Source organism: Bidens hawaiensis, unplaced genomic scaffold, assembly GCF_021521415.1.
Source record: "Bidens hawaiensis isolate Kalapana, Puna unplaced genomic scaffold, B.hawaiensis_p1.1 tig00039173_1, whole genome shotgun sequence".
In the NCBI taxonomy this organism is placed as follows: Eukaryota; Viridiplantae; Streptophyta; class Magnoliopsida; order Asterales; family Asteraceae; genus Bidens; species Bidens hawaiensis.
Window position 1 is genome coordinate 121101 of NW_027496902.1, and position 27100 is coordinate 148200.

At 38.8% G+C, this 27100-nt stretch overlaps 2 protein-coding genes across 3 annotated transcripts; both read right to left on the reverse strand.

The window, feature by feature from the left end:
* Window positions 1–1957: 1957 nt before the first annotated feature.
* On the reverse strand, window positions 1958–8393 carry LOC143591078 (calmodulin-binding protein 60 B-like). The gene is made up of 9 exons (XM_077071392.1): window positions 8269–8393; window positions 8090–8165; window positions 7925–7977; window positions 4427–4920; window positions 3874–4034; window positions 3535–3726; window positions 2607–2742; window positions 2414–2519; window positions 1958–2315 (listed from the first exon to the last, which is right to left on the reverse strand). Exons 1-9 carry the CDS (start codon window positions 8343–8345, stop codon window positions 2108–2110), a joined length of 1503 nt encoding a protein of 500 aa, XP_076927507.1. The 5' UTR covers window positions 8346–8393; the 3' UTR covers window positions 1958–2107.
* Window positions 8394–11049: 2656 nt separating this feature from the next.
* LOC143591079 (uncharacterized) lies at window positions 11050–14662 on the reverse strand. Of its 2 annotated transcripts, none has more exons than XM_077071394.1 (5): window positions 14516–14662; window positions 14377–14435; window positions 12788–14266; window positions 12486–12639; window positions 11050–11701 (listed from the first exon to the last, which is right to left on the reverse strand). In XM_077071394.1, the coding sequence occupies exons 1-5, from the start codon at window positions 14616–14618 to the stop codon at window positions 11097–11099; spliced, it is 2400 nt and encodes a 799-aa protein (XP_076927509.1). In that variant the 5' UTR covers window positions 14619–14662; the 3' UTR covers window positions 11050–11096. The 2 variants fall into 2 exon arrangements, with proteins under 2 accessions (XP_076927509.1, XP_076927508.1); XM_077071393.1 differs by having other exon boundaries at window positions 14513–14662.
* Window positions 14663–27100: the final 12438 nt, after the last annotated feature.

A 27100-nucleotide genomic window follows, 5' to 3' on the forward strand; every position in this document is an offset into this window, starting at 1 on the left:
TTGCGTTTTTATTTATATTTTGAGTTATTAATTTTTTATTAAATTTTTTGAATATTTTTTTAAGGGGTTTTTGAAGCCTTTGCATTTTAACCTTTACTTGGGTCAAGATGGATTAACTTTACCCATCTTGAACCATACCCATCCTAACCCTTTATTTTAAAATCCATCCTGACACATACCCATACCCAAACCCAAGCTAACCCATCAACCAAATCCAACCCAACCCAAAAATATTGCCACCTCTAGGTAGAATGAATGAGAATAGAGATTAGACCAAGAATGAATGTGAGACATCATTCTCATTATTTTCTTTTATTAGTATGGTTAGATTAGATAGATTAGATATTTGCATTATATTTAGTAATTAATATTAAATTATGAGAAAAATAATTAAGTAATATATATCAGGCTGCATATAAGAATTATAATTATAAAAATCTAAAAAGTCGTAAACTAATTAGCTAAATGATAATTAACAAAAACGAGCCATGAGCTTGAGAACTACTCACGAGTCGAGCTTAGGCTCAGCTCGTTTACACCCTTTGGTTGAAACTATAGATGTAGGGTAGTAAAGCTACCCACGGATCCCTAATCCAATCTGCGGATTACCAAAGAGCATCCGCAAGAGGAACACGCGGACCAGAACACTTGCAGTCATAACAAGACCTGCAAAGTCACCCGCAGCTCCGAAGACACGCTTCGCGGGTCCCCATCACAAACTGCGGATCACCAATGAGCATCCGTGGGAAGAACCTGCAAGCAACACAAGGGACTCATCACGCACATGATCCCCACGTGATATGGAAAAGCAGTTGCAACAAACTATTTCTAGAAGATTCCTCTAATACCTCCTGATAGCGAGATCGAACAATGGAAAGACGACACATGGACACGTAATGGCCATCCCACGACGGGCACAGATAATGGCTGCCCCATAAACGGGTCCAAACTGTCACATCCAATAAAGGCTCGACACGTGTCCATTCAGGAAGAGAGGGAATAACTGGATAGTGACAACTCCACCAATCACCTTCCCCCACTTTCGGCTACAAAAGACGAAGATCATCTCTTCGAGGTATCCATTCACACCCTCAAGCCTTACGCAATTACTTGTATTCGTATCGATTATTCCGATCAATACAGTTACTTATTCTCACGCCGGAGGGTGGTTACAGGAAGACCCCCATCGTGTCCTTCCCGTCACGGTGTTCTGTTTTGCATGCAGTTAGCTTGGATCTTCACTTCGTCGTTATTCAGTAGACTCACATCTGGGGTAAACGTAAGTTTGGACTATCTAGTTCGGACTTGTGTTTCTTCAGAAACCAAGTTGCATTCGTGTTTGTATGTATGTATACTAACCAGATCACTCTTTGAAGGTTGTGGAATCAGTAAACGAGCTGACTCAAATCATGAAGGATCTTTCTGTCCTTGTGATTGACCATGTCAGACAACCAGTTTGCCATGTTGACTTTTTTGCGGTCAATTGCTTTCATATAACTAGAATGCATTTGTTTGATTGAAAATCAAGGAACTATAATATTCAGAATGTTGCAGATGAAGGCCTCAAACAGCTACAAAAGGTTTATAATATTTTTGTTATTGTTATTATATTTAATGTATTAATTATTGAAATGAAATTCGCAGGCGGAGCGAAGTCAGAAAAAAGGTGGGATGGTAATGTGTGCTACAATACTAGGTGTCATGTGCTTTGCAATGCTGGTTTTGTTAATCCTTAAGGAGATTCTTTTCTGATATCAAGTATTCGGTTACAAAATTCCCGTTCTGCCCTCCCGGAAAGACAGTTTTGTTTCTTTGTGTACTTTCCACGTGCGTAGTTAGAGATGTAATTTAAATAAAATTGTATATTGACCATGTTATGCGTATAATAAAGATATACAGACTGATATTATACATAACATTGGAAGATTGCTATTAAAATTTGACTTATGCTGACCAAAATCTTACTTATAAGAAGCATACAACCCTTAACACCATGTAAAATACTTACAACAACCATGATACAAGAGAAGATCAACTGATCAAGCAGTGGCGATCACGACACACAGATCCAGCCACATAACAACATTATTACAACCAGTCACCAAACCTAAACCAAAAAATCAATATACGAATCCACCTCGGCTATCTTTTTAGCAGCCATGTCTCGCCTAACCGAACCCCACTTCAGTGCAGCCCGAATCTTGCACCACCTAGCCCTCGGTGATCTGTTTCTTGAAAAACAAATCCCAACATCTATTTGTTGGTTACTTGGATCAATGAACAGTTCATTTCCTTGCCATAGGATTTGTGAATTAGTTTCTTGAAAAACAAATCCCAACATCTATTTGTTGGTTATTTGGATCAATGAACAGTTCATTTCCTTGCCATAGGATTTGTGAATTAATATCATTTAACATTTTGAAGATTGTTGTATTCTTTGATTATAAAACTGTTCCTTAAAGCAGGAGAATAATATTGCAAGTTATTGTTGCCATCATAAACTTGCATTTCAAGATCATCTGTTTAATGTAAAGGCTCATTAGAACCGACGCCAATATAGCAAATGCTTATGGATTAAAATGTAAACCGAGAAAGATGATGCACACCTGAAGTTAAAGATTTAAGAGGGTCATGGTGTAGGTTAGGCATCATCACCGGGGCTCCGAAAACAGATGGTGCATCTACTGGTACCATCCCTGCAAAGGTTTTGTTAACTTGCTGCTTTAACACGTCCGCCTCAGTCTGCGAATGAACATAACATTGGTTAATTATCATAGAAAATTAAAAACGAAAGTTGATCTTGTGGCTTTCTTAAAATGATGTGAAACATATAGGAGTGTAAACAAGCTGAGCTGCTCGTGAGCTACTCCAAATTGGTGAGTTAATGCTCGAATTGAGCCTGAATTTCGTATAGTGAGCTTGACTAGGCTAATGACCTAAATGAGCCTCTTATTTTTATAAAAATAATAAATTTTATTTAATGTACCAAGTATTATTATTATATATAATTATGATAAAAATAACGAAATAATATACAATGTGATATAAATAAATATAAATACATAAAGAATAGTTATATATGTATATAAATAAAATAAATAAATAAATAACAAGTAAATATAAACGATCCAAGCTCTAGCTTAAAAAATGTTTCACAAGTTGAGGTCGCGCTTAAGACATACAACTCGATACGAACCCAAGCTTCATATACTGAGCTCAACTAGGCTCTCGAGCATAAATGGGCCTCTTAAGTATAAAAATACAGTATCTTTTTTTTTAATATACTAATTATTATTATTATTATTATTATATATAGTTATGATAAAAAAAATTAACAGCTAATTAACAAGCCGGGCCCCAGCTTAAAATATTATTCACAAGCCGAGCTCGAGCTAAAGACGGAGCTCAACACGAAACTGAGCTCAAGCTTAAACTCTCTTAAAGTTAAATGAGTTGACCTGGAGCATAGACAAGCTACAGGTCTGCTCGACTCAGCTCATTTTCACACTTAAAACATAAAATCAAAAGCCATACCTTCTCAAGCGCAGAGAGAGGCATATAACTTTGGCCATCAAACGCTACACCCACGACCGTCAAAACAGAATCAAGCAAAACCATAATTCCATCTACACTACATTTGTACATGTACAACTTGTCATCTAAAACACAATCTTTAGCATGCTTGATTATCGTCTCCCACGTCTTGTTAGATGGTCCGCCAAGTAACTATAATCATTCATACAACATAAAATCCGAGTGAATAATAATAATAATAATAATAATAATAATAATAATAATAATAATAATAATAATAATAATAATTAACAACCATTTTTTAAAACAGGTAACTAACTAATATTATTATTTTGTTACCTTGCGCAGAACGGGCTCGTTGGTAGCATACATTTGCAGAAGGTCCTTGACAGTGAATATGCGGTGAGACACCAATCGTTTATGAAAAACACCATCTTTTGCTATCTTTTCCAAACGCCAAATTTCGTCATCCAAAGATGGAGGATGGTGCTTCTTGTATGCTGAATCAACAAAACAATGGTTAATAATTCTACTTATAATTTATTAGTTGAGTTAATACCATAAAAACCATCATACTTATTGAAAAAATATCTGTAAACCTAATTTTTGTATATTAAAATCACTCAAACGTGTAAAAAACTGCATGAAAAGGTCAGTACATTAATTTTTGAATAATAAAGTCCATAAACTTGTCTAAAATACATGTACTTGTGAATTTTTTAAATAATAATATGTTAAATTGTTAACTATTTGATCAGTCACAATATGGTATAAGCAACTATTAATCTTTTACAACAAAAAAATTATACTTTTAATAAAAAATAAAAATGTGTTGGTTTTTTATGGTATCAACCCATATTAACAAGAGGGATTAAAAAAAGAGTATTCTTACATTCTCCACGGTGATCTTTGACTTTGAACGGTTGACTTTTCGCTTCTCGAATCCTCGCGCCAACACAACTACCCTCCTTAACTTTTGCGCCAATCATAAACTTCCTACTCCGTCTCCAACTAGAATTATCAGTAAAACACAACTCACCTAAATCCGCAACACCATTTTCTAGACTAACCACCAAATCACCAGTGATCAACGGTCTCCTACCGTCTCTTGCACGCATGACTTTGCTATCAAAATCGTTCTCGGCCCAATCTTGTTCGTCATCCGCACAAAAATCACCATCAAGAGCAACAATGTTCACCTTTAACGACGAAAAGGGCTCGGATGATACAATGCTGTTTGTGTTTATGTCAAATAATGCTAATTTTAAAGGAGTGTTGTTCTCGGATTGTATTTGAGTGTTGGTGAAGAATGTAGTGGGAAGTTTCGTTTGAAACCGAAGCTGTAACGATGTCTTTTTACATGGCTCCAGTGCATTGATAGAAGACCTGTGACAATAACATAATTGAAATGTTTTAAAAAATTGGAAATGACTAAAATTCTTTCAGATGTTTTACAATTTGCTTATTTTTTGTATGAAATATATTATTAATCCAACAATATAGAATTTGTAGTTCATCATATGTAATGCATTCATTATTTATATAGAAAATTAATAAGTTTTGTCAAACAAATCATGACTAGATATAATTTGACTTAATGACAGGCACAGAGCAAAGATGCCATATACATGTGACAGAGATTGAGTTGTTTAAAAAGCTCGCGGCTCGGGCTTGTTTTTGTTTGTAAACAAGTCAAGCTGTTGGTGCATGTTTTGTAACAGATGATCTTTTGTGTTTGTTAGAATTGAGAGCAACGGTCAAAGGGGAGTCTGTTGGTGCATTTTGTGACCGTCGCTATGCAATTCTGATAAGCGGAAACGAAATACGAAGTTAGAACAACTTCGCCATAGGCGAAGTTGTAACAACTTCTGCCGTAGGCGAAGTTGTAACAACTTCTGCCGTAGGCGAAGTTAGAACAACTTCGCCTACTGGCCCAAGCCCAAGCCCGCGAAGTTGTTTCGATATATATATACGTGTCTTGTTTAGGTTTGGGAATCTAGAAAATTAGAGTGTGTTTTGTGTAGTTCAAATGTCTAGAGAGAAATCCAGAGGGAGAGTCGTTTGGGACGGCCCGAGGTAGAGCTCACCTCAGGTCGGCCGTCATTTGTTTTCGTGTTTGGTGTGTAACGAGTTATGATTATTATATGAAAGGATCTGCAGATGTGTTTATCCCATTCGTGTGTTTGTTCGTGTATGTGTTTTGTGTGTAATCGTGTTCTTCGTCTTCTACACCATAAACGAGTCTAGGAGGATTCCGCACTCCTAGACCTCGTGCGGATCTCGTATCGATCGGCGACGCCCCGGGGGGACTTACAAGTGGTATCAGAGCCTTAGGCTCTTATGCTATGGTTCGAGATCTGCGTTTTGGTGTTTCTGGCACGTTTCTGATCGTTTCTGGCCGATCAGCGCCGCAGGCGAAGTTATGGGGTTCAGGCGAAGTTGTCGCTTAAATTTTAGGGTTTAGGCGAAGATATAAGGTTAAGCGAAGTTATTCACAACTTCGCCTACCTCACAAGTTCGCTTATCTCAGGCGAAGTTATGGACAGGCGAAGTTAAGGAGGAGCGAAGTTGACTTTAGGCGAAGTTAAAAAAAAAAAAGGGAAAAAAAAAAGAAAAAAAAAAGTGTTTGAAGTTTTCGTCTGTATGGCCAGGTGTACACGATTATTGTGAGACCGAAGACATTGTTCCGTCAACGAGTGAAACTTGTTATCTCTTGGTCTTACGTGTGAACAAATACGTGTCAACTCTGGATATGGAGTTGAGTTTGTGAATGGGATATTGATTGAAACTGGATATTGACACATATTTGGGTGTTTGTGGGCAATGAAATTGTTGTTGTTCGAGGTTGACCAACTGAAGAAAGTCAAATTGAACTGAAGATTTTCGTCATTACTGGATTGCGGTCAGAGCATATTATTTATGTTATTTTCAAGGCGTTCGAGAATTGGATCCTGAAACGTGATGCTTATTTATTAAAGTGAAAATTCTGGAACAAGTTGGATTTAATCGGGAATTAAAGTGTTTATGTTCTTGATCGTTATCCCTGGTGATTGAAGAATGCTTCGGATTAATTAATGGTCATGTGTGTTAGATTCTGTCAAGGTGGTTTTGTGATGAAATTGATCACTTGATGTTGAGTAGTTGAAGATTAAACCTTATCGTATGCCGACGTGTTGGTGAAGTTGTGGAGGGAGCCCAACTTCACGTGTTGGTGAAGTTAGAAGAACTTCACGTGTTGTGAAGTCAGAAGGACTCACGTGATTGGTTGAGATGATCAATTAGGCACGGGGATGCATGCATTTCAAAGACCTCAATCTATATAGTCGAAGAAGCTTACACTGAAGGGGAGATCTGATATGGAAGACGCTGGGCGATTGGTAGATTTGTGAAACTACACGACAGCTTCAGACACGGCTGGTTGAAGAGCAAACAGAAGATCATTAGTTAAGAGGGAGTCTGTTGGTGCATGGTTTGTAACAGATAATCTTTTGTGTTTGTTAGAATTGAGAGCAACGGTCAAAGATGAGTCTGTTGGTGCATTTTGTGACCGTCGCTATGCAATTCTGATCAGCGGAAATGAAGTACGAAGTTAGAACAACTTCGCCGTAGGCGAAGTTGTAACAACTTCGCCTACTGGCCCAAGCCCAAGCCCGCGAAGTTGTTTCGATATATATATACGTGTCTTGTTTAGGTTTGGGAATCCAGAAAATTAGAGTGTGTTTTGTGTAGTTCAATTGTCTAGAGAGAAATCCAGAGGGAGAGTCGTTTGGGACGGCCCGAGGTAGAGCTCACCTCGGGTCGGCCGTCATTTGTTTTCGTGTTTGGTGTGTAACGAGTTATGATTATTATATGAAAGGATCTGCAGATGTGTTTATCCTATTCGTGTGTTTGTTCGTATATGTGTTTTGTGTGTAATCGTGTTCTTCGTCTTCTACACCATAAACGAGTCTAGAAGGATTCCGCACTCCTAGACCTCGTGCGGATCTCGTATCGATCGGCGACGCCCCGGGGGGACTTACACAAGCCAAGTTGGCTCGGTGTGTAAACGAGTCGAGCCCAAACCAAGGTTGGCTCCTTGGCTTGTGGCCTGCTTGTTTAAATAAAATCCCAAATTCATAAACATATATATTTGTAACTTAGAGATGTGTCACAATTTTTATGATACAAAAAAAACAGAAAATTCTCTTAATATTGAAAAGTCAGACCTAAATTATAATATATAAATTATGAATTATGTATTTTGTAAGCAATGCATTATATGTATGTTACAAATATTATTTTTACTTTTGATATATATCAACACGGGTTAACAAATAAAAAAGTATAACATTTGAGCTCGTTAAGATAAAAGAACCAAGCCTACCCTGGCTCGGCTGGCTAGAGATCTAACCTGGGTAATGCACAAAAGAATCTTTGAAATGAATATTGGACCTCTTCTTGTACCTAAAAGAACACAACATGCCAACTTTAATATAACAATCTAGCAACTAATATTTAAACAAATCATAACAAAATCTCAAGTCCATAACCAATTCAAACACGAAAACAAACTTACGCATCTTCGGATTAATGGTTCCAAAACCGAAGCAACTTCTTGCAATGAGAATCCGCGAAACAAGTTTTCAGTAAAACTGTAAAGAAATCAAAATCCCACATTCAAAAAACATAACAAAAATGTGGGAAAAAAAAAGAGTTGATATCAACTTAATAAGAATAATAATATTAATAACTGACTTTGAAGATGTAATCCTTCGTTTTGCTTCTTGATTACTCTCTTCCTCTTCACAAAATGATCTCTTGTGTACCACCATTAAACACCCAATAAATTACTCAAATAATATAACTAACTAAGTTTGAATAAAAGATAACTATCAACTGCCCAACTACAAACTTATATATACATGAATATTTATTTTATTAATAGGAAGGTCATAGGAAGCAACATATGTTGAGTGTGTGCGTGTGTGTGGTTGTTATACTTAATTAACGCCATAACTAACTTGGTATATTTAAATTCTCCTTTTAATTATTTTTATTTTTTTAAACTTAAATATTAACTAATTCTCAAATTTTCTGAACATTAGGCTACTGATTAAGCTAGCTAACCGCGCAAACAATACAAAACGAGTAATAATTACTCGATAACTAAGGTTCTTGTTTACATAACTAACACCGTAACTTAGTATATTCAAATTCTCCTCTTAATGATTTATATTTTTCTTTAACTTAGATATTAATTAAGCACGGTCCTTTTGGTTTAGTGGTAGCCCAGTTGCTTTGCTAGTTCGAGCCTCGGTACCTGTGTGTGTGTGTGGGGGGGGGGGGGGTATTCTATTGTTGGGTTTCCGCCTAAGGGGTTTTTTAGGGTCAACCTGAAGCATTAAATAACTAGGATGGTTTAAATATTGGGAAGAAAAAAAACAAAAAACTAAATATTAATCAAGTCTCATATTTTATGAACAATAATAATATTTCGGGTACGGATCAAAGTAGCAAAGCGCGTAGATGTTGAATTGAAAGGGTACAAAACGAGTAACATGTCTTTATCATATTCAGTAACTCTAAACTCTAAAATAATTTGTAGGTAAATTTTATTACTTTGATTAAATTAAACGCATTCAATATAATTGGGGATTCAACAAATGGAGCTAAAATCTAAATTGTGTGTTCTAAAAGTGGATAAAAAGACAATATATATAATATAAAATGTGTGAATAAATGGTGACTAGATTATTTGTTATGTGAGGATTGGTTAATGTTGTTTCCTGGAAGGTTCCCAGAAGTTTTGAGAAAACGCGTCAAGGGTTTTGTATTCGTTCGTTAAACCAAAAGTCGTCGTCAATGGTATTAAATCAAAGGACAGGGAGGGTAACTTGGAGCCCAAGTATTTTCTAAAACAACTGCTCTTCATTATTTTCAAACCTTTTATTTTTTTTTTGTCTGTGTTAATGAGATGATTTATATTTTTTTAATAATTAAGTGTTTGATTAAGCTTTTATCAAATTTCGTTTTTTTTGTTTTTGTTTATAACTTTTACGAGGATAAATGGAAAAAATTAAAAGTATGATGCGAGGTCTAGCATATTTTAGTATGATACGAGGTTTAGCATATTGAGATTCAGTTTTTATATGATGATGACAAGGTTTCTCTCTACCTTGTGTGGATCTAGCGGAGACAAGGAGGTTTTCCTTGTTGTTGAGATCAAGGTTTCGAGGTTATCACTTTAAATACATTTTGATCGATCTGTTTATAGAAATGTGTTTTTTGAAGACAACTTAACCACCATTAAAACCTTCCTTAAAATGCTTCTCTTTAAACTCATGGCAACCAAACACTTGATTAGATGTCTTTTTTTTTTTAGTATCATACAATAGGTGTTTTACTGTAATACCTTTAAATGCCTTAGATTGATATATTTAATGAAGCATATCACAAGCAAGGGCGAACCTATCCTTGTGGTATGGGGTTAGCAATTCTCTGAGAATTTTTTTTTTGTTACTATTATAGTGTAAAAATATTGACCGACCCACGTGAGTATATAAAAAAGTCAACTAAAAATATTTACGACCCCTATAAGAAAATTTCATGGTCATTTTCTTTTTCTTTTTATTCTAATTACCTTTATTTTTTTAATCTAAAATATGTGTAAGTGTAAGTATTAATAGGATGATAAACATTTTTGAAACTTTTTTGACTAAACTTATTACATTTGGTAAGATATAGTGAAATGATATAAAGTGTATTTGTCCATGTTTTAGAAATCGGATCATCCATTGATTCGATTGTTTGGGAGTGGTTTTAAAAACCGAACTATGTTATAAATCATATTAATCTAATAATTAACAATTATAAAAAATTAACAGAAAGTTCTATAATTAATTTGAAGATAGATTGAAAAAAAAAGAAGTATGTTACGAGGTGTAGAGCTTGAGATTCAGTTCCCATTAGATGATGATGAGGTTTCTCTCTACTTTGTCTGGATCTAACGAAAGACGAGGTCTTCCATAGTTGTTGAGATATAGATTCCGATGCTAGACCATTATCGCTTCAACTTCCATACCGTTCCCATGTCGTGCTCAAATGGAAGGACGTGAATCTATTGTAAACCTGAGCATCACCCGCACCATGGGACACGATTACCTTCTTCATTTTGACTGTGTGACTGATTAACGCAGGCGATTAGCAGTGGTGGTCATAAGTTCGTGATCTTCCATACCATTTTCGGACTAGACTTTTCTTGGAGCCTTCATCTTTCAAAAGTGGGCTACAAGTACATTTCAAAACTGAGCATAAAATTCAATATATAGACAAGCCACGACATTAGGCAGATAACAAATAATTTAGATGGTTTACAACCAAATTCAAAAGTCTCAACGAGTCTGTTTTTATGCGAGTTTACATATGGCTACGTGTTAGGCAGGTACTTGTAAATTCGCCTACACACCACACATTTACCCATGTGTTACTAAAGTAAGTTAACAACATGAGGCCGTGAGGGTCAGCGAGTCTAAGTCATTGTTTCTTCCTCTTGGTTAAAATCAGACCTAAAATACAATAATTTATCATGACGAAAAATCAACTACTATTTCATCAATCAACACAGTTAATATGTCGGTTCCAATAACCACGCCTTCTTCGATACCCTCGGCTTTAAAATCCAACCATTTCCCGTCTCCACTACTCATATCCCGATCCACCACCTCATCCACCATCAACTCTTCCATACTTCTCCAACCGTGTATCTGTTTCTGTATTTCACCCGCCAACAAACCCTTCTTTTCAAACACCGTTGACCACTTTGACCATTCGTCATAACTTCCACTCAGCCCGCGTGCTTGCATATCTTCCAAACACACACTCACACAATCAAACAATGTCTTCCTTTGTTGCTTTGACACAAGGTCAATGCTTTTGTGTTGACTCTCAAGTTGGTCAAATAGATCCACAATTATAACCTTTCGGGTCGGCTCAAACGTAAGATCATCTAGCACCAACTCTGCAAGGTTAAGTATTTCTTTTATGTATTCCAATTCCCGTTGTGATGACCATTTTGACATGAATGTGAATTCGAATATTGTAGTAGGAAGTGATGTGGCTGAATCTAGTAATTCTAAGTCCTCTGCTAATAGTTCCATGTTTTTTGTAGCAGACATATATTGCGTGTTTCCTGAATAATAATCTTTAACGGGTCAAATGGGTTATGATAAACGTTTTAATATGCATAAAAAAAACTCACAAATCACTTGATTAAACAAGTTGCATAGTTTCCGCAATATAACCACATTAAACTTTCTAAATGGGAAAACTTTACCCAATAATAACCAAGTTCTTTTGGTTTCTTTAAAGTCACTTAACTACTTTCATTAGGTGATTCAATCTTAATAAACTATTTTGTAAACGTTGGTTTTCTTTAAGAAAAAAGACAAGTAAAATATATATGAATATTGGTTACTATGGAATTATTTTTTTCAAATTAACTTGAAACTGGACTACTGGAGTAAATAGTGAACAAAAAATATTCACTAAATATTAATCAAGTTTCATAACTGATCAACTTACGTATTGAACGGACAATCACTAAATAGCAACCAAGATTTATATATGTTTTATTTGCCTCACTTAATTCAAAACAACAACAACAACAATAATAATAATACCAAAAATAACACTTAAAATAAAAACTAGATAAGATCGGAATACCTAATGAAAGTTAACGACTTTAAAAGAACAATAAAAAAAAACATTTGAACACTTGAGAAACTTGGTTATTGTTGTGTAACATTACCCCTTTATAAAATTTTAAAAAAGTAGGATTACAGAAGGATTTGGTAGTCAACCCAGTCTGTTTTTGACCAAAACAAAGAACAACTTGTTGCCCGGCCAACACACCAATGCTACCGCCCCTAGTTTTAATGTACACAAAAATCTATAACCGAAATTAGGTAGGTTACCATTGCTGGTTAAGGTGGTTGTGCTGTTAGATGTGATGCAACTGTCATTTGACAAAGACGGTTCCGGGCTCAGACTAGTGCAAGAATCTTCATGTTGGTGCTCATGTTTTATCCCACTTTCATAGTTTTCACTGCACTCTCTCATTTCAACTTCCTGAAAACATAATACGATCTAAGTACAGACATCATTGTTTACATAAAATGTTTTCAGCTAATAGTATTGCTCCAATTTGAACTTTGCAAGTTCAGCTGTGCATTGCATTGCATTGCATTGTATCTATATATGAAGTTATGAATAGTACCTGCCAGTCCATTCTACCATTCACCAGTATCTGATCAACTAATGAGACATCAGAATCATGCTCTATGGTATTCTTGTCGTTCTGCATGTGGTCAAGTGAAACAGAACCATCTTTGACCATGTCACCTTGGGACGTCTCAACTAATAAGGATAGTTCCTTCAGCTTCTGTTCCAATAACACACTCAAAGCATCACTATCAATCACAGGTGAAATCTCTGTATCCTCCTGAAACAGGCACCGACTCTTGACTGCTGGCTGACCACAAGACTCCGTGTCAAACCCTGGTTTCTTAATAGGTGAAGTAAACGTGAACGATACAACATCCATCCCACTTTTCCTGTCCCAATTTGAAGACCCGTCTATAGTTATATTACACTTAACAGACCTTTCTTTTTCCTTAATCACAACACTGCTAGTAACATCCCCATCCGTTTGTCTTTTCCCAGAAATCTTCTTTGTTGTAGACACCGATTCAGATGTCACTAACCGAGCTTTTCGAGGTGAATTTTCAACCGCCTTTGTTGACTTCTTGACCTCCTTACAACCACTCATGGAAGTTGCTTTTCGGCCATGCTGGTATGGAACCCTAGGTTTTAAATTCGTGTGATCTTTACGAGATGCAGTGTTTTGCTTTTGATTGTTCTGTTTGAGTGCTTCAGGGGTTTTACCTGTTGTTGATCTACTCTGTACCCTTTTAGATGTACTTCTTTGTTTGTTATCCAATTGGGCCGAGACCGACTTAACATCAACTTCCTTTTGCTTCATGGCGCTCCTACTATTTCTTGAAGTAGACCCCTCGAGTTTCTGAGTATTTGTTTTCGTTGGAGTAGCAGATTTATTCTTGTTCTTCAAAACCACAATTTCAGACTGACATGTTTTGGGTCTCGGTGATGGTTCAGGAAGTCTGGATGTTCTATGTGCAGCTTCCATTTTCTCTTTTAGATCACGAATTCTAAGCGGGACGGACGTAGACCTAGAAGATGGTAATCTTCCAGCACGAGTTGACTGGGGACTCTGTTCAATTATCTTGGAAGCTTCCTCCATAATAAAAGCTGCATTCTTTGAAAGAATGAATCCGGGACTCTTAATAGGAGATAGCATTTTGTGGTGAGTAAGAGGTACCGATTTTGCTGACTTTGGAGGTAACACCTCAGCTTGAAACTTCTCAATCGCCCGGTTCTGAAACTTCTGTAATCTATCTTCAACTGGGTTCCTTGAAAAACCATCAAGCTTATTTCGCATAACACAGTCTGCAACAGTTTCAGACTCGGCGATGATTCGAGAGTGTGTGAAAGAGTGAGGGTGAATATGTGTAGTGAAACCGGAATCAGAAGAATCTAGAGTTGGTAACGAATCTAGTCCCATGAGTCTGGCCACTACCCCGGGGGCTTTGGTTACATTTCCTTCATTGTTACTCGTGGATGAAGCCCAGTCATTTCCTGACAGACTTGGACCATGCATGCTCTCGTCTAGCCTCATCTACATATATACAAATCGCAAGCATTTCAGTATAGAATTCATTAGCTCAAATTATTTCAGTGAACAGTAGAGCAAATGAAAGCATAAAAGAGCAAACATAGATTGTTTACCTGCTGAAGCCTAGATATAGCCAGCTTGTCTACGTTCTCTTTTCCATGTTTTGAACTTTCTGTCACCATTGAAAAACCAATATGTTATCTGTTACTAGTAGATTGCTGTTGTTTGTTATTGTAAATAGAGAAAAACTACCTGGTACATCTGGTTTAATTGAGAAAAGTTTCTTGCGCGATTTGGCGTTCCAGTCAAACAACTGAAGAAACCCTCCCTTTGAACTTGTCTTGTCGGCTTCCATTTTATGACATATGATTAAAAGATAGTTTCTCAATAACAATCCACCTGCATTGCAATGTATGGCAAAGAATAAGATAATGAATCAATGGAAACAGCTTCATTTTTACTCAAAACCCTAATTGAGCTAAGCAGCAGAATCACATTTGCTTGAAATTTGAATGAGAATCCAACAATTTAATCAAATTCCACCGTATGCAGCTTCAGCTCCTATCCTATCAAAACCCTAACTGACCGACCTTAGAAGCAACGCAAAATACATTCAATTGAATTAGCAGCAACTATGTATGCTCAAGTAATAACACTGAGAAATTGAAATTACCGTAAGTAAAAGTAGTCGTCTGTGAATTGCAGTTTCAGATCGCATCTTAGGATGATATTATGAATTGGTGGGATGAGACTGTTTGACTTTTGGAAAGATGTAATGTTTTGAATCACGAGATTGGAGTGTATGTATGTTTTCAAAGAAAATAGTAATAATAATGAATGTGAAGTTTGAGTTGGGAACAGCGAGAAGAAGACATCCCCTACCTACCCTAAACCCCACCACCCCACACCACCCCACCTGCCCTTAACAATTTCATCCACGTTCCTTAATTAAAGAATAAGACGAGTTTCGTTACACATCAAACGATTTACATTGAAGTGGCAGGTAAGCGGACAACAAGCTGCGCCATAACCCTTTTTTGGATAGCAAACCCAATCCTACTAAAAACAAAGTTCTGATTCTTATGAGCCGATAAATTACTATGCATGACTTTTTGAACTCTGTTTAGAAGGTTCACGGCATCTGGAGCTAAGTAACCAAAAGTGTTAAAGGCAAAGGGGATAAACAAGTGTTGATTCTCCAAACAAGCTTTCTCGTGTTTAACAACCTTACCCGAGGCCGCCTTCAATGCTGCCTGACAGGCAACAAACCCATTGTCCCTTAGTCTAACAAGGGGGGAGGGAGACTCCTGTAAGATCCACACAAGCGTGTTCCCCCCCTACCCACCCAAAAACAAGAATATCGGCCGGTCGTAACGTAGATCTTCCTTCAAGAGGATCCATAAGAAAGTTTACGGCAGCCTCCTTTTTAGCAGAAATTCCGGCCCGTTTAAAAACATCGCATAGAACATCCCTCACCAAATCATGTATGTATTTAAACCCAGGTAACTCTTTGCAATGAATTGCGTGCTCGCCAAAAGAATCCAAACAGACCTTGTGGCAAACTGGGCATGGCTCATCTACCGGGAACAAATGAATCATTAACCGATACTTAAGGATGGTCCGGTACTCCAAAGCCGACATATGTTGGTCCAGTCCTTCAATAGGGATAACACTTAAGAAATCTTGAGCCCGTGGAGATTGAAGGCACTCAAACACCGCTTTTTGACGAGGAGATAAATCAAACTTCACTTCCAAACTCTGGATGATTCCACTATAAAGGGCACTCGCCAAAGCATGTTGGGCTTTAGGTGGGGCGGTGTCTTTATTAGAGAAACCGCTAATATTAAAATCAGGAAGTGAAATATGCAACCAATCTATCGCACTCCCATAATCGGAGTCAAACCCATCAATACCACAATCTCGAAGAACGTGGTCTTGCAATTTCCAAGATTGTGCCCTCGAGGCCACAAACGCATATGTAGATACGTCTGAAGCTGAACACAAACCCAAACCTCCAAAACGAGTCGGAAGTGATGCCAATCGCCATTGAAAATCTCCAAAGAAGGCACCACCACAAACCACGATGTCCTCAACCGCCCCCAAGGCCATTGTCAAAAACAGAAATAGCTTCCCCTACATACTCGGGCTGGCACGTTCTGAGGCCGAACAACAACTTACCTACTCCCATACATGATCGAAGCAAAAGGAGCTGGCATTGAGGGTCCCGCAAATGTGGGAGATGGCTCATCAGTTCTACAGCCCGCGAAGCCCTTTTCACAGCAAGTCTGCTGATGAATTCTACATCCCTACTAACGACTCCCCCAAGGAGTTTCACACCTAACATCGGCCTTCCAATCTCACGGGGAAACATCCCCTCCTGTACCTTAACCCCATTGCATGACGGCCAAAATACTTCTGTTTTCTTAATGTTAAGTTCAAGGCCCAGTTGGGGGCCCTCTACCCTGATAATATCCAAAGCTTTAGCAACCTCTTTAGTGTCTCCAATAATTGTACCATCATCTAAGTACTAAGCATTGAAGAGGAGCTTACAGGAATCCTGGACAAGATGAACAAGTGGGTGCAGAACTAAGGTGAAAAGAAGAGGTCCCAAGAGGTCCCCCTGCTGAACCCCAGTGGTGGACCAAATGTAGTCATCCCCCACATATAGCCTGGACGACTGCCCATATAAAAAGTTTACCCATAAGGAAATAGATGGGCATCGAGCACAAACCTCATTCAAAAGAGCAGTCCTATCCTCCAAGTTGAAAGCATTACAAAAATCAACGGTAAGCATAGCCAACGACCCATCAGAATGAAACTTATTTAAAAACCTGTTTGCATTATGAAGCATAGCCTCCGCACCACTAGAGACTCCCATCCCAAACTGAAAGTCACAAAGGTATGTGGCAATTTCCTTTCCAACACCCCTCATAGCCACCTTAGAGATCAATCTCCTCCAAATGGACCTACGGCAATGGGTCTAATCCCATTGTCCGGTTTGAGCAACGGTGTGAAAGGAGCCGACACAATGAACTCTGCCAAAACCCCCGGCACCTCCCCCCAAACATAAATTAACCATTGCGGTAATAGATTTTCGCAACCCAACAGCGATCGTCGACCCCTCCCCACAAAAGGCATCCAAAATGTGTTGGGCCCTTAATCCATCTCGCCCGCAAGACGTCCCTTTAGGGAAGGATTTAATGCATCCAAGCACACTATCCTCGTCAACAACAAGAGGAGGCTCAGAAAGCAATGAAACAGGCATAATCGGCGGGGGCAAGTTGGGATGCTTAACCGCTAACGCTTTCAAAGTATCATTGCCAAAATGTGCAACCCCTGAAGAGCACAATACTTTAATCGTGACGGTGAAATGCCCGTCCGCCACTTTTCATAAACATTGTTTCACATTGGTGCAAACAGCAGAGTCATCGTGCTTAGCGAGAGGCCCATCATGACTCGAGTCCACCCTCAAAGGTTGGGCAAAAAGGGATAAAATAAGTGCATCAAAACCATCCTTACCACCCCAAGCCGTTAGTGCCGCTAAATGCTACGGCATTGCAAAGACTTCCTCATACCGGACCTGTGCTCTTGACGAGTAGAAGGTCTGAAAACTCGTAATGTGCAACACGGTAACAACAAAAGTCTCACCCATGCCTCAATAGACTCTGGCATAGCAACCACCTTTGCCAGAGCCGCAGTTAAGGCCCGAGCAAAAGCCATACGACAACTATGAGGGATGCTCTTAACAGTCGTGATAGGAAGAGAGAAGACGCGGTCAAGGAGAACCCCATCCACCACTATCCCTTCCAAAGGAGCAACATCCCTCATACATGTGGTTTATCAATCCCCACAATAAACTCATCCACATCTCCCACGCCTTCCTTGAACTTAGCGACCCCATCAACATGATGAAACGCGCGTCTAATTAAACAAACAAACAAACGTAATCCAAATATTATTATGACAAATTGTAAAATTTTATGATTTATATGTCAACTTTAACAATAGTCATGGAAGAAAGAGGTAGGGTCTCATACCTACCTAGAAGCAATATAAGCCTCCGTTGGAGACCCCATGTTTGCCGCGAAGCATTACCAATCAACAAGTACAAAGGCATATGATGCTGGCGGAAGTCCCACCTCATGCTAAACGTTCCCTCTGACACTCTAGAAAGATCTTCCTAGGTATGGTGCAAAAGGGAAGTATCTCCGTGAAAGGGACTTCCAGCCAATGGGATGCTAACAATGCATCGTTGACAATATTATATAGTACAAACGTCGCCATCGGTCAGCTACTTTGTTCATCAACTTTCCTTGGGCACGTGCAAACCCTCTGATTGTATGACTTCCTGACATGGTAGGCGACCCATATATTCTCTCCTCCCATCCGGCTGTAAATACCACTCCACTTCCAACGGTAAAAGGATATGAACTTTTCCGCGAAGAATACTAGTGTTCGGTGAAATCTTAAGCTTATATTTATATTCAGTCCTCGCACTGATTCTCACACCGGAGGTGGTTACGCGAAGACAAATATCCTTCTCGTAACGTGCTCACGTTATTCTGCTTTGCAGGTGTTATCACCCTGATAAGCTCGATTATACTCTCAACTGTAACACCCGTTAATTTCCGGTTAAGGATTCAAAGCTTGTAAAGTATGTATATTCTCGGGATTTAACCGACATTTCTCGGAAACCTTCTCATCATCCCGCTATAGATTTAAACGCGAAAGATAGTTACAAACCAAGCATTGTATCATCCGTTAAGCCGAAAAAGACTTACCAAACACTTACTTGAAATGTTTTAAGCGATCCGTGAAAATATTTTTGAATTTTACAAACGTATACTATGTTTTTATAAATTTACACAAAAATAGCCGAAAAACACTCGTTTTCGCACTGTTTGACGCACCCGATATATTTTTCTTGCCAAAAACCGAACCCGAAATAAACTTGGACTCGGGATTTCACGTTTGGACACATAAAACGAGACTGATGGGTCAACAGTGGGCCCAAAGGGGCCCAACAAGCCCAGCCCGCCAAAGTTGAATAGAACTTTTTTTTATTATTAATTTGGTTTCCTTTAAAACTAAGAAAGCTTAGATATTTTCAAGTCATTTTCCAGAACTTATACTATCAAAATCTGCTGTTCATCATGGAAACTAACCCAAACTTATGGTATTTAGCAAGTTTAATCAATTTTAACTTGATTTAATCATGTTTAATTACTTATAAACATAGTTTAATTGCCAAAAATCATTCCTTACCATGTAAAAACCCTAAAAATGGTTCATAAACATGTTTTGATCATACACATGGTGAGGAACCTGGTTTGATAGTTTTTTTGGCCATAAACACGGATTAAAGGGTTGAAACGGCAATTTTACAGTTCAAAAGTTCGTTTTTATACCCTAGCCGAAACCCTAAGTTAAAGGGCTGTTCTATTGATGAAACTTGCTTGGTTTGTGATATAGGACTTGTATCTAGCCTACTTAGGAGCACAAGAGCTTGACAAGTTGATTAGAAAGGCGAAAACGAACCAAAACCGCTAAGGTAATGCCGAAACACTCGCTTACGGGCTGTTTAGGTTAAGGTTGTGATGTGCATATTATTAGGCCTTGAAAATTTTCAGGGACATCAGGGACCATGTCATTGAGTCCCTGTTCAAATTTGGTAATTTTTCGACCATCCGAGAATATTTGGCGAATTTATTACCGAATTGGGACGTTTAATGGGGGAAAAAAAGCTAAAAGGCTTCAAAAATTATGAACTTTTGCTGGGAACATGAAATTACACGTAACAACACGCTTATACAAATATGCTGTTGTAGGAACATGAAATGTCTAGTACTTTGTGTCTTGTGTTGGTTAGGCCTTAATAACATGTAGTGTTAGGAGTTTGTGCATGCAAATGTCAAAATCACAATGAAGCTACTTATGCGGCGTATAAGTTACACGGCGCATAAGTTAGCGCCGCATAAGTCTTCATGTGTGCCTATAAATAGGTTATTGGGTCACTTGTGATACTTGATGCTCTTGCTAGTTGGTGGAGTGATCCATGTTGTATTTTGGTCTTACAATTTCATATATCTTGTATTACCTTTGTTATCAATGAATAAGAGAGATGATTAACGAGATGTTTTTGAGTATTTTCACTTCGTTATGATTTCCGCTCATAGCATCGTAAGGTAGATCTGGTCGTGGATGTTCTTACACGTCACTCCACCATCCTGGACTTTTAGCTGTGTACTGTTAAACATAACAAGATGTGAATAACGTGGTCTGTAATGGCGATGGGTGAATAACGTGGTCTGTAATGGCCATGGGTGAATAACGTGGTCTGTAATGGTCATGGGTGAATAACGTAGTCTGTAATGGCCATGGGTGAATAATGTGGTCTGTAGCGGCCATGGGGAATAACGTGGTCTGTGATTACCATGGGGCTATTGTGGGTGGAAGGGGGGCCACAATAGTACCAAACTAAAGTTGAGTATGGCCTATGAGCCAAGTTCTGCTGCAACATAATAAACTAAAGTTGAGTTCCTGTTCACAATAGTACCAAACTAAACTTGCTTGGTTTGTGATATAGGACTTGTATCTAGCCTACTTAGGAGCACAAGATCTTGAAAAGTTGATTAGAAAGGCGGAAACGAACCAAAACCGCTAAGGTAATGCCAAAACACTCGCTTACGGGCTGTTTAGGTTAAGGTTGTGATGTGCATATTATTAGGCCTTGAAACTTTTCAGGGACATCAGGGACCATGTCATTGAGTTCATGTTCAAATTTGGTAATTTTTCGACCATCCGAGAATATTTGGCGAATTTATTACCGAATTGGGACGTTTAATGGGGAAAAATAGCTAAAATGCTTCAAAAATTATGAACTTTTGCTGAGACTCAGATTTAATGTATTTTGATCACATATGAATTTTGGGATCATTTGGAGAAGTCTAAAGGTATTTTGTGCATATGCGTTTGTGTGAATTTTTATAACCGATTTTGGGCTGAAAAAAATATCGCACGAGCTTTTTACATTCTGGAATTGATACAGGTTGTTTTGGGATATAATTTGTGTATTCAGGAATTTTTGTGGAATTTTTGGAAATTGTTTGGGATAAACAGATGATTTTCAGGCAAAATATAGCTGATAAAATGAATTTTTATAAATTAATAAATCAATAAATAATTCCAGAAATATTTTTATAAAAATATACATATTTTAATTGATAAGTGGCTAAATTTTCATAATTTAATGATTAACGGTTAATTAATTATGCTAATTTGAAGATTAAAAACAATTCAGTTTTTATAAAAACCGGCAAGTTCGCGACTAACGAACCCGCGGGAATATCAAAACACTAAGAGTGATCAAAATTCATATTTTTGGATTAATTAAGTAAAAACGAACTTTTCTATGAGAAACCTGGACAATCAGGATTGATTATGCGTGTTTCTTCTTAAATCAAACTGAATAAACGGAAACGGACCCCGTAGCTAATCCGGGGCCCCAGTATGTGATCCTTCTTTATAACTTAATCATTTTATTAACCAATACATTTACCCAAGCTTATTTCCCCATAACTGTTTTCTGAACGCGTAAATGAACAACTTGGCCCAGCTGGGAAAACGGGAAATTGAGCCAAGTTCGGTTTTGAGTATTGGACATTGAACAACATCACAACCTAAGCCTATTGCCACTTTCTAGGCGTTCCAGCTATACCCAAATTAGTTATACAGCCCAGTTTAGTATTGAGATTATAATAATATTAAAATATTAATATTATTATAATATTGATTATGGGAAACCGTGATTGCAAGTTATACAAACCTCGAACCGACATGCTACTGATTATCTACTAAACAGTGAGTTTCATGACCCCACTTCTGAACTGTTTTACGAACTTTTGGGGTGAAAAGCATGTTTGATTACATATACATACCTGAAACATGTACTGATGTGAATTATCTAAGTGCTAACACACGAAAGTCCCCACGATCACAGTGATTAACTTCGGGCCGGTGGCTTGTGAATAGTACTATTGGTTTGACAAACCCAAACGGAATCGGCCTGGTTGCCGTGTCACATAGTGCCGTTTGCACATGACCATACTTATATATATACAGGCTATGTAAAGTTAGACATAGCTACTGGGGCATGTTGTGGGCGGAAGGGGAGCCACATTGACAGAGATGTGTAATAATATATGCTATTTGAAATACCTGATTACTTGCTAATGTGATTCCTTTTGTGATGAGTTGTGTAGCGAACTATTATTAGTTACGATATGATTGGTTATCGTTATAGAATGGCCCCGGATAAAACAAACATACTGTTGGAGGAAGTGGTGGCCGAGATGATTGCTCGGCAACTGTATGTAACACCCCGAGCGATGGCGGATTATACATCGGGGCGCCACGTATTGTTTCATTACTCGTGACACTATTTGGGTGTCAATATTTAATAAATACATTTTCATTGCGCACGCGCAGAACACAAATCGTAAAGTAACATAAATCATATCATAACTTAAAATATTCAAATAACATAATTTGTCTTGTTACATTTTAATCTAGGTCCAAAGAAAAGGAAAACATCCTACGTGTCCTTGAGATTCCCAAAAGCAGCTACAGCAAACCTGAACATGTGTTAAAATAAAACGTCAACACTTGCGTGTCGGTGAGAAATCAAGTTTAATAGATATAAATAGATAATAAACAAACACTGCGCGCAACATGTGCTTAACTGGGGTTTAACATAGGGTGTAATCAGATTGTGATCAAGCCTAAATAGATCATAGCTCATAGTTCAATCCGTGCTCCCAATCGAGCACAAAAACGAATAAATACGTGCAAGTGTAAATAAAACAAGAAAACCGTAAACGATAGGTCTCCCGTGTTCATCTAATGGATCCATGAAAACTTCGGAATAGGCCGAACAAAGCGGTTAATGATTCACACATACAAATAAACAGCCAAGTAAACGTCCATAACACATGGTGTTTTGCGCACTTAAATTTCATAAACAAGTTTAAGACTCAAGTTGTACGAACACATGAACATCCCAAAACGTTAAAAATAAAAGGGGATTAGGTACGAGATTACTCACTTGTAAACGGTGCGTTGAAAGATAATGCAAGAACCAACTTTTAAACAAGCGAAAATTAACCTATAAATAAGAGGTTATTGGTTTAACGATTGGTTTTTATGTCTTGAATATATGCAGTAAGTATCGACTTTTGTTAGTTAAACAAATTAAAACTAAATATATATATTTATAATTACCGAGATCTGGGCAGAACAGAAGAGAAGACGGAGGCAAGAGAGTGGTGGCGCTGCAGAGAAACTAGGGCAGAGAGCAAACGGAGAGAGATTTGGGGAGTGTTTAAGTGTAGTGTGTGTAGTGTTAATAAACAAGAAATTAGCTTAATTTATAGGAAAACCCAAGGGAACCCAATCCCTTGAAAGGGGGAAAAGATCTTATCAAATCAAGCAAAAGATATTAAAAAGTACAAGAAACCAAAAGCAAAAGATATCAAAGGATATGCAGGCAGCTGCAGGGGATGGGGAAAAGCTGACAGGTTACAGATCAAAGCATGGGAGGTGTCAGATAAAGCACTGTTCAAGACATGCAAAAGAAGATTTCAAAAGATTATGTCAGTCACTTTTTCTGTCAACCAATAGGATTGGTGCGCATGCTGCGCCGAAAATGGCTTTTCGGACAGATGTCGGAACTGACCTACAGTGCTCTTACCAAAGATAAGGTATTTCAAAAGCATACAGGCTGACCTAAACAGAAGAAAAGACTTAAGGTCTAGCGCGAGAAGACTCGAGCGCGCGCGAGGTCGAAGGCAGACAGAACAATCCTTAGCGCGCCGCGGGAAGAACTACAATCCTTAGCGCGTCGCGGGAAGAACTACAAATCCTTAGCGCGCCGCGGGAAGAGCTACAATCCTTAGCGCGCCGCGGGAAGAACTACAATTCTTAGCGCGCCGCGGGAAGAACTATAATCCTTAGCGCGCCGCGGGAAGAACTACCATTCTTAGCGCGCTGCGGGAACAGGTCGCCTCGCGTATCGCAGGAACAGTTGGTCTTCGCGCAGGCTTCCTTGTAAGGAGTCTGGCGCGTGGAGCTGCGCAGACATCCTTAGGCGGGAAGAACCAAAGGACAAGCAAAGAGTTAAGAGGAAAAGGGGTTCAAGGCGTAAGGGTTAAGCAGAGGGGCGGGACGGCGACAAGGGAGAAAAAGAGGCGGGACGGCGACAAGAGGAAAAAGAGGCGGGACGGCGACAAGAGGAAAGAGAGGCGGGACGGCGACAAAGGAGAAAAGGGCGGGACGGCGGAAAGGAATTATTATTATTAGTAAGTAATATAAATATATATATATATATATATATATATATATATATATATATATATATAATTTATTTAATGTTAAATTTACAAAGATTAATAATCAAATTTTAAATCATAAAAAGAATCGGATTCGAAAACGGGCACCTGGGTCGGGTCGAATTGGGCAGATGTCACAGTCTCCCCTACTTTAAGAAATTTCGTCCCGAAATTTATCTCGAAATAGGTTGCGCAGAGAAAAGGTGCGGGTACTTGATCTTCATCTGATCTTCCCTTTCCCAAGTGAACTCGGCTCCGCGCTTGGACTGCCAACGAACTTTGACAATAGGGATGCGACTGCGCTTGGTTTGCTTTACCTCGCGATCCATAATCTCAACAGGCTTCTCAACGAAATGCATAGACTCATCAACTTGAACTTCATCAAGTGATACGTGGAGGTTCTCGTCAGCTAAACATTTCTTGAGATTGGATACATGGAAAGTTGGATGCACATTGCTGAGCGCGGGCGGCAGGTCCAGTTTGTAGGCAACTTTTCCCACCCTCGCAAGAATCTTGAACGGACCAACATAACGAGGTGCAAGCTTACCTTTCTTCCCAAAGCGGACAACACCCTTCCAGGGCGACACTTTGAGGAGAACAAGATCACCAACTAGAAATTCGAGAGGCTTCCGCCTGCGATCTGCGTAACTCTTCTGTCGGCTTCTGGCAGTCAGCAGATGATCACGGATCTTGGCGATTTTATCGGTTGTCTCTTGAACTAGTTCGGGTCTTGTGATTTGAACTTCACCCACTTCGTTCCAACAGATCGGTGAGCGGCACTTTCGACCGTAAAGTGCTTCAAATGGGGCCATACCGATGCTGGACTGATAGCTGTTATTATAAGAGAACTCGATCAGAGGTAGGTGTGAATCCCAATTACCTCCAAAATCAAGAACACAAGATCGAAGCATATCCTCAAGGGTTTGGATGGTTCGCTCAGACTGTCCGTCAGTCTGAGGATGATATGCAGTACTCATGTCCAAACGGGTTCCTAACGCAGATTGGAGAGATTTCCAAAAGCGAGATATAAAACGGCCATCGCGATCGGATATGATGCTCAAGGGAGTACCATGACGGCAAACAATTTCTTTGACATAAAGATGCGCAAGTTGTTCAACACGGTAGGTTTCACGAATGGGCAGAAAGTGGGCAGACTTGGTCAATCGATCCACTATTACCCAAATGCTATCATGTTTGCTTGCGGTCAAGGGTAACTTAGTGATAAAGTCCATTGCTATACTTTCCCATTTACACGTAGGAATTTCAGGTTGTTCGAGCAAACCAGATGGGCGTTGATGTTTAGCTTTTACCTTAGAACAAGTTAGGCATTTAGCTACGAACACAGCAATATCCTTTTTCATACCAGGCCACCAATAAGAAAGGCGCAAATCTTTGTACATTTTGTCAGCGCCAGGATGAACGGAATACCTAGTTTTGTGCGCTTCACACAGTATGACAGAGCGAAGATTCTCATCATTGGGGATCCAGATGCGATTGAGATAACAGAGAATTCCATTCAAGTTAGGGACTAGATGCGCTTCTGCACCACACGCTAACTCGGCGCGTAGGTTGCCTTTGCTGATCGATGAGCGCTGCGCGTCGCGAATGCGCGATTCAAGATCGTTTTGGATCGGCGCGAAGTGAAGCTGCGTGCGCGGCAAGATACAGTTGAGTTGACTGGGTTTGCGGCTGAGCGCATCGGCTACCACATTAGCCTTTCCAGGGTGATATCGGATCTCACAATCGTAATCGCTGATGAGTTCGTTCCATCGGCGTTGTCTCATGTTAAGTTCCTTTTGATCAAAAATGTGCTGAAGGCTTTTATGGTCTGTGTAAATGATACACTTAGTCCCATAGAGGTAGTGTCTCCAGATTTTTAAGGCAAATACAACTGCACCAAGTTCGAGGTCGTGAGTCGTATAATTCTTTTCATGAATTTTGAGTTGCCTTGACGCGTAAGAGATAACCTTGCCTCGTTGCATAAGTACACAACCGAGACCTTGGTTGGAGGCATCACAATAAAAGACAAAGTTGTCAGTACCCTCAGGTAACGCTAGAACAGGAGCTTCGCACAACTTTCGCTTGAGCGTTTGAAAGGCTTCTTTTTGCTTCGAGCCCCAAATATACGGTTTGCCTTTGTGCGTTAATGCTGTTAAAGGCAAGGCGATTTTTGAGAAGTTCGAAATGAATCGCCGGTAGTAACCAGCTAAGCCCAAAAAAGAACGGATTTCGGTAGGAGTGGACGGTGCAATCCAGTTCTTGATTGCTTCAATTTTGGATGGGTCGACATGAATACCCATCTTGTTTACAACATGACCAAGAAACTGTACTTCATCCGACCAAAACTCACACTTGGAGAGTTTGGCATAGAGTTGCTCGATTCGAAGCTTTTGCAACACCAACAGAAGATGTTGTTCATGCTCGGCCTTGGTTTTGGAATATACGAGAACGT